The 9,233-nt window shown below is 35.5% G+C and overlaps 1 protein-coding gene across 1 annotated transcript; it reads right to left on the bottom strand.

Annotated features, from left to right (window-relative positions):
* Positions 1-353: 353 nt before the first annotated feature.
* Positions 354-2,599, bottom strand: LOC126885574 (uncharacterized). Its single transcript, XM_050652167.1, has 3 exons — positions 2,015-2,599; positions 760-1,175; positions 354-588 (listed from the first exon to the last, which is right to left on the bottom strand). The coding sequence occupies exons 1-3, from the start codon at positions 2,459-2,461 to the stop codon at positions 354-356; spliced, it is 1,098 nt and encodes a 365-aa protein (XP_050508124.1). The 5' UTR covers positions 2,462-2,599.
* Positions 2,600-9,233: the final 6,634 nt, after the last annotated feature.

Here is a 9,233-nt window from a genome sequence, read left to right on the forward strand (position 1 = left end):
ATATAAATGCAGAGAATCAAAAAATGATGCATGGAATGCAGTTTGTTCAGCTGTAGGGTGCTTATCTCAGGAAGAGGCAAAAAGAAAAATCCGTAATTTGGTGGCTCAGTTTTATAGAGAGAAAAAAAATATCGCAGCATGAAAAAATCTGGAGCAGGCGCTCAGTTTCATTCCAAGTGGTTTGCCTACGATGCATTAGTATTTCTTCGAGACAAAAACAAAGTCCGCCCATGCAAGGAAAGTGAAGCTGAGAACGTGGTAAGTAAACACACAATGTTTTTAGATATTAACTTTTCTGTTATTAATTATTCAAACAAATAATAGGCAATTTCAATTTATACATGAATTATAATTCAATAATTATTCTGCCACGGCACCATCCCCAAAGGTGTAACGAAAAAATCTGCAAACTCTTGCCTAATATCTTTTGCTTCAGTTGATGCATTTCGTGCAACTTTCTTGTATGAAGTAAATGTATTACTCTGAGTTTCTCTTCTCCACGATCCTTCTAAAACACGTCCTGTATCTTTATCTTCACCGTCATATGTACCTGGGGGATTGTAGGAATTTTTAGATCTTGAACTATTCCTTAAAAAATTATGCAAGTAAATGCAAGCCATAACAACAACTTCTGCAGTTTCTGGTTCTAAAAGTAAGGGTTTTCTAAATATTCTAAAAATCGAAGATAACATTCCAAAAACATTTTCTGGTATTCTTCTCGCTCTACTGAGACGGTAATTAAATATCCTTTTGGGAGACCCTTTGTCCTGCGCCCCAGGGTAGGGTTTCAGTAAATTTGGTGATAATGGGAAGGCATCATCCCCTAAAAATACGTGAGGGACTAATTTCTCACGTCCTGGTAAAGAGCTATATTCTGGAAGGTTGAGTTTGCAGCGAGTTAATAGTTTTTTGAATAATGTATTTTCGAAAACTCCTCCATCAGATATTCTCCCTTGGGAGCCTACATGAAAATACAAAAATCGGTAATTAGCATCCATTACGCCGAACAGAACAATGCTAAAAAACGTTTTGTAATTGAAGAAATCACTTCCACTGTTTTTTGGTGCTTGTATTGCAATGTGCTTGCCATCCATGACGCCTACACATTTTGGAAAATTCCAAAGAACACTGAAACCATTAGTAATTGTTTCCCATTCTTGAGCAGTTTTAGGCATCTGAAATACAAAGATATCATTACTTATGCTAAAAATGTAGATCACTGTAGTGTTTACATTTTATACAATGTATTTTTCTTTTCAGGATGACCTTAATGACTCTTCCTCCGAAACGGATTTAGATGATTCACAAGTAACAGATTGTAATGAAGGTGGAAATGAGACCCAAGAATTTCAAGATGCAGAAAATGGCAACGAAGGCATGAAAGACTTGTATGACGATGGTTCTCAAAACCCATCAACATCTAACGCTGCTTGTGAGAAGCCTTCGGCATCTAACAAATCCTCTCAAGAGCCTCGTAAAAAAACCGTGGAAAATCCGAACAGCACAAATCTTGATGAATTTAAACACCCTAATAAAACTAGACGTGTCACACAAACACTTACAAGAAAAATCGATGATAACGCTCGAAAAGAAGAGGCATATAAAATAATTCAAGACATACAAAATAAACGACAGCGAGACAAATTCGATGTATTTGGAGAACATATGGCGTGTAAAATTTATGGATTTGAATACCACCTGCGCACAAAATATTGTAGAACATCTTATAGGTAATATTTTGTTCGATGCAAGTATGGGTAAATATGATTATGGAATGCCACAATCAACTAACACATATGAGCCAATTTTATCAATGCAACCTTCCACGAGACCACAATCACATTCATCGTATTGCAGCACACCAGCTATATCACCAGCGGAGACATACATACAAAACTCTTCAGACTCCTCTACTGCTTTTGGTTCTTCAAACATTCTCGCAGAGGCATTTCAATTAAGTAACATGTAAAACTTCTAAAGTTATCAATAAAAAAGTACAATAAAGTTTACTTACCTTAACTTGGTCTTTAATTGCATTTACTAGCGCAGCACATACTTCTGGTACTATCTTTGAGATAGCTTGTTTCGAAATCTTAAATAAATACATCAAGCTGCTGTAGGAATCTCCAGTTGCCAGAAAGCGCAATGTTACAGCTAATCGTTCTTGTGGAGGTATAGCCTTTCTACAGTTAGTATCTGCTTTTCTTATCACTGGTGCAATTTTTTGCAGCAAAAATTCCATATCTGAACTACTCATGCGCAAAAAATTTTTGAAGCACCCATCGGTTCGAAGTTCTAATAAAACGTCATCTTTCTTTAAATCCGATAATATTTCCTTTCCACCATATTTTTCCCTTTTCTTCAAACTTGGACGGACCCAACATTTACGCTTCCGTTTTCGTGAATCACCACACAAAATTAGAAAGCACGCGGTAGCAGTTAATAAGTCTTCCTCCATCATGTCACAAAACTACAGCAGTATGGACAGAATGTTGTACTCAACTGAATTTGTGATTCAACAAGTTCAAACATTCATTAACATTGTTGCACTAGTGAGGACAGTTTGTTTTATGTCAAAAGTTTAATAAATTAAACATTTAGCAACTTGTTGCAACATAAAATTGCTACAAGTTGCCAAATGTTGCTCCAGTGTGGACGCGCCTTTAAGATTCAAAATGTATGCTAAAACTTTATTCTGTTGTAAAATTTTCTTATCTAATAAATTAATCTTTAATTCTACTATCTCCTTTTTTATTAACAAAATTTCATTTAAATGATTTTTCAGACTGTTCTTATTTTTATAAAAAAAAAAACAAAATTTAATTTTCACCTTATAAATAGAATAATTATATCTTCTATGAATTTATGAATGAATAAATTATGCTGTAAAACTGTTAAATTGACAAAAAACAAATATGGTATGTAATATACGGTAAGACCCCATTTTAACAGTCCCCGTTTCAGCGGTTCTCGATTCCACCGACCCTTTTCAGCAGTCCCCGTTTCGGCGGTTCTCGATTCCACCGACCCGTTTCAGCGGCGTTTGGTTCTGCAGCATGCCGTTTGAGAGGCATCGTTCAGGAAAATGAGTAAAAACAGGACCCTCTTGGGGACAGTAGTTTTAACAATAAAAAATGAACATATAAAATTATTTTTTCTTTTTTTATATGCATTTTTTCATCAGCTTTTCATTGAGCCTACATACAAGCACGGAACATAAAAAATATCTAAGTTATTCTAATTGTTTATAAGCTAAAAAGTCAAGTCTTTTTCAAACAGTTTTTTTAATAACAATTTCAATAAAATGTTAAAAAAATTTTAATACGTCTTAAAATTAAAGTCTCAAATAATCGACTGCGATCTGCTAAATATCTCACAGAGTCACTGTAGGGCAAGAACAGTTGTATAAACAATTGCTCTCTGGGATAAACAAATTGAATAACTTGTAAACTATTTGGTCGATCTGGTTGAAATTTAGCATACATAACTCATTAATTGACATAATTTAAAGTCATTAAATTTTACGTCATTGTGCAAAAAATAAAGTTATTAATATTTATAATTTACTGCAAAAATGAGGGTTTTTTGCAATTATCTCGGTCATTTGTTTATATATTACAATATGCTTACCACCAAATTAAAGAACTTTTTAAGATCTACATTTATTTGAAACATTTTTCTCTAAAATGTACAAGAAACGTTTTATAGTCAAAAAACTGCTTTTTTCATTCTTTGCAATTGTTTAAAAAAAAGCAAAAACAGCTGTACGTCTTCACGGAATTATCATCAGTTATCCCTCATCTAACGTTTAAAACTTTGAAAACCCTGTAGAACATTTTTACCTGAAATCGATGATTTTTTTCCCTATTAACTGGGGTATATACCGGATACTTAGATATTACCTGTATATTTTCAAACAAGAATAGGTTAAAATAATATCCTACAATAAAACTAATTACTTATCATTGTCATATTATTATTTTCTTATTGAGACCGCTCTATTGGGGACCGCGTTTATGGGGACCGCTGAATCGGGCACCGCTGAATCGGGGTACCGCTGAAACGGGGACCGCTGTATTGAGACCGCTCAATCGAGGACCGCGCTTATGGGGACCGCTGAATAGGGGTGAAACCGTAATATACAACTCTCTCCTTTTCACAAATAATCTGACTAACCTTTTTTTTTCTTCTTTACTTCTTCTCATGGATTGAGTTGTCCTCGGTTCTCCTACACGTGCTCCTCGGATGCTGCTACGGTCTTTCTCTTCCAAACTGTTTCACAAACAAAAAACAGCACTCGCTCGAAATGTCTCCTCTAATTAGTCTCCGACTCGATACAAACAATATCAATCTTTATAATTCCAAAATTTTTTCTCTCAGCTCGATATCTTGTGCAAAATTGATACAAACCGGCTACTCGTTCCAGACAGACAACTGGAATCTCTTCGAACATGAGGAGATTTACTTCTCGACTCGATCACGATTTCGTCTCAACAGGAATCTGCTTACACGGCCACCAAATTCACCACTTTACACAAAATTACTATTTTTCGAACTGGACTGCTCCCTTCCGATCTTAATAACACAGTAACTCTTTTTCCTTCATCGATCTGAAACTCAACCAATCTGTTCTCCCTCCATCCATCGCTTCGCCAATCACAAGCATTCCCTCTACACATTACATCCCTACTTTCATTTCTTAAGAACAAATAGTCTTGTATACAAATTTCTGTCTTGTCAAATTTCCAAGAGATATTAAAATTAAATGTTTTCTTATATCCTAGAAAAACCCTATATTCTAAAACTAAATAAAATTGTTTACCGTCGATTTCTTTCTAGAAAATTATTTAGAAATATTCTATTGTCTATTCCACAGCGGCACATTAACTTTCTAAAACCGACCGTAATTTAGTTCATTGTTTGAATTGCATAAATCCGTGCGTAGAATCTTTATCACTAACGTTTTTCTCTTTCCACGAAAACACTGCTTACGGCTAAATCATATTATTTACAAATTTTGGCTATATACAGGGCGATGAAAATTTATGATCTCGTGGTCTTTGACATAAAATTAATTCTCTAAATTTTCCCCATAAAAATTATTTAACAATACATATAGCTCAATGGACCTTAAAGGTCCATAGCTAGAAATTTTTCCACTGTTTTCCTCACTTTTCCTCTGTCCATAGCCGCAGTTCTCCAATTTGCTGTCCCGATTGATTCAAGGTCCTCCTTACAAGCTTCTAGCCACTTTTTGCCTGGTCGCCCTCTTCTATTTTTTCCTTCCCCTCTCAGCAGCGAATGCTTTGCCTACCTTCCGTCAGTCATTCTTGCAAGATGTCCTTACCATCGAAGTCTCTCTTGTCTGATGATCTGGATAATTTCTGGTTTTCGGTACAGCTCTCCGATCTCTGCATTTATTCGTCTCCTCCAAACGTCTTCATCGTCTTTTATTCCTCAGAATATCTTCCTTTGAAAAATCTACTCCCAGATGTTCAGCATATTTTCTTAATTTTTGTTCATAACCCATGTTCCGCTTCCATACAAGAATGTGGGATGGATCATAGTTTGTTACAGTCTCAATTTTTCCTCTCTGGAGATGTTTGTTGTTCTTAGTAGTTTGTGTAGGCCTCCGACAGTCTTCCCTTCACTTAAATTTCGCTTCTAAGCTTATTAGCTTTCTGCCCCTTTACTTTACTCCTAGATTAGATACTCAAACTCAAACTCTTTACTCTCGTTGTTTGTGGTAGTCTTCATCTGTGTGTCTTCATGTGTGGTCTGTCCCATTTCCATATACTTTGTTTTTTCCTCATTAATAATCAGTCCATCCTGCTGAGCCTTCGCTTCAAAGAGTTTGAAAGTCCTCAGCGGTTCTCCCTGTTTTTATCCCCTTTTAACTTCAAAATTTCCTGTCAGATTTCCTTCAATCCTTACTCTATTTTCGGTCTTCATTTTTACTAGTCAAATCATTGTTTCCGGAATTCCAAGAACTCTTAGGGCCTGGTACAGACGCCTTCTTATCACAGAATCGTAAGCTTGTTTGAAATCTATAAAGAGAAGGTTTAGCTTTAACTGTTGCTCGTACGTACTGCTCTGTACCCTTTTCAACACGAACATTTGATCTGAGGGATATATGATGGATCTGTCCTTTTTGAATTATCAGTAGTAATTGCACAAGAGCTCTAAAATTATTGAATTTTTCCCGAGTGACACTTTGACAGTTTTAATTTCACGAGCCAAAGGCGAGTGAAATTATGTCAAAGTGTCACGAGGGCAAAAATTCTATATTAATTTTAGAGTTCGAGTGCAATTTGTTGCGATTATTTCATGAATTGAATTAATTGGCATTAATGTCACTGAATGTATTTTTTCGTAGCAACGAAGGGCATCTGACGTTATATACTTAACTTCGGGCAATTATCAAAAATTATCGATTTAATTCAGATTTCTGTAGCTTTCTATTGGTCAGAATCTCCTATGAATGAAATAATCAATGTTATTCACTAAGCTGCTGGAGTATGCATCTCATGACTTTGGCGAGTACCTTATATGTTACGTCTAGCAGAGTGATACATTTTTTTGATCACAGTTTTCCCACACTGCTCTATCTCCCTTCTTATAAATGGGACATACTATTCCCTCTCTCAATACTTCTGGCATTTCCTGTTGCACCCGGATTTTTATCAGCAGGCTACATAATTTTACATTTCTCGAGTCTGGAAGGGCCCATTTCACCGCTCGGACTCTACTTGAATTAATTAGTTCCACAAGCTTTGATATCTTGATTTAATTGTTTTTTATTTTAATAAAAGAATGCAAAATCCGATCCTGAAAACTGTTACAAAACGTTTACGAGCAGAAAGTGTATTTTTAAACGTAGAAAAATAATTAAATCCCCTCTCTAACCGGTAACTATACTAATGAGAAAAACATGTTCAAAAATGTGGTTTGAAAAATAAATTCGTGTAATTAAAATAAAAATGAAAAAATTGGAAATTTTAAATTTTTTATATGGAAAAAGACTGGTGCAATAATTATGCACCACTGGAAACTACCATCAGATCGCAACTACAACAGATCGCATTGGATAAACTGAAAGATCCAAGGATACAAGCAGAAATAAGTAATTAAATAAACACACAAATTCAAATATTGACGACAAATATTACCGAAAATCTAACACCAACATGGAATACGATTACAAGCGCTGTAACAGACATCATGAAAAACAACTTGGGGTACAAACCAAAGAACAAGAAGCAAAAATGGATGACAAAAGAAATACTATTACTAATGGATGAACGACGATGACACAAGAATGACCCAGATGGCAGCAATATGTATAAAAACATTAACAGGCAAATAAAGGCAAAGATAAGAATAGCAAAAAATGAATGGCTTAAGCAACAATGTATCGATCTAGAACATTTACAACGACAGCACGACGACCGGAATTTACATAAAAAGCTTATGGAAACTGCTTATGGATATACAGCAAACGAAGATCAACTACCATAGTTAATCAGGATAACCAGATAGTCCTAGGTGAAAAAGAGAAAATTCATATATGGGAAAACTATATTCAGGAGCTCTTTCATGACGAAAGACCCATGAGTGAAGTTTATACAGACGACCAGCTGACTGGTCCTTCAATCACTAAAGAGGAAATAGAAAAGGCAATATTATATTCAAAAAACAATAAGGCACCTGGACCAGATGAAATCCCTTCAGAAATACTCAAACTACTAAATGAAAGGGGAATTTCAGCACTACATAAAATATTTAATTTTATTTATGAAACTGGTTGCTATCCTCAACAGTGGTTGCTCTCTATATTTATCCCCCTACCAAAAAAAGTCAATGCAAAAAGGTGTGAGGATCACAGATTCATTAGCCTGATGAGTCACACTTTAAAAATATTCTTGAAAATACTACATCAACTTTATATAAAAAATGTGAATGGGACATCAGTGATTGTCAGTTTGGGTTTTGGCAAGGTTTAGGAACAAGAAAAGCAATAGTAGCAACACAGGTGTTGGTCCAAAATTGTTATGATCAGAGGAAGGACGTATTCCTGTGCTTTTTAGATTACGAGAAAGCGTTTGATCGTGTCCAACATCACAAGTTAATGCAGATCCCCAAGAAGCTTGATATAGACCAAAAAGACATAAGATGCATTGAAAACTTGTACTGGTATCAGGCAGCACAATTAAAAATAGATAATTCTATATCCAAACCCATACATATAAGAAGGGGTGTTCGGCAGGAATGTGTGCTTTCCCCTCTTTTATTTAACATTTATTCGGAAGCCATATTTCAAGAGACTTTGGAAGATGTAGAGATGGGAATCAAAGTGAATGGAGTATTGAAACATACGATATGCTGATGATGCTGTCTTAGTTTGTGACAAAATAGCAGATCTTCAACAACTTGTCACTATAATCGGAGAATACAGTAAGCAAATGGGATTAGAGATTAATACCAAAAAGACCAAATTCATGATCATCTCCAGAAACTTGGATGCATTTGAAAACTCCACCATAACACTGAATACTAAGTCCGTTGAAAGAGTGAGCAAATTTAAATACCTGGGAACGTGGCTTTTTGGAAGATTGGGCATCGGACAGGGTAAAATATCTCATTGAGCAAGCTCGACAAGCTTTCGTAAAATTCAGGAAGGCACTGACCTGCTCAGAGTTCGACCTTACACTGACACTAAGGTTTACTAAATGCTACGTGTGGTCGGACCTGCTATATTGCATAGAGGGCTGGACACTCAAAACGAGGGATATAAACAGATTATAAGCCTTCGAAATGTGGCTTTATCGCCGTATCCTAAAGACACCATGGACGGCGAAAGTCACAAATATTGATGTCCTTAAAAGAATCAACCAAGAACGCCAGATTTTCGAAAACATCAAAAAAAGAAAAACGGCGTATTTGAGTCACATCATGCGAAACGAAAAATACCAGTTCCTTCAACTTAAAATCCAGTATAAAATTGAAGGCAAGAGAGGAATCGGACGCAAGAAAATGTCCTGGCTCCGAAACATAAGGCAATGGACAGGGATTAACGACATACAATCTCTGATACGCATTGCAAGAAACAGAAAGTTAATGGAAAATGTGATCTCTAACATCCATTAGTGGATTTGCATTTGAAGAAGAAGAAGGAAACTACAATTATTTTTTTTCAATTGTTTTCTTTAATTAATTGTATGAAGGCTTAAGTG

This window comes from Diabrotica virgifera, chromosome 5 (assembly GCF_917563875.1).
Source record: "Diabrotica virgifera virgifera chromosome 5, PGI_DIABVI_V3a".
Classification (NCBI taxonomy): Eukaryota; Metazoa; Arthropoda; class Insecta; order Coleoptera; family Chrysomelidae; genus Diabrotica; species Diabrotica virgifera.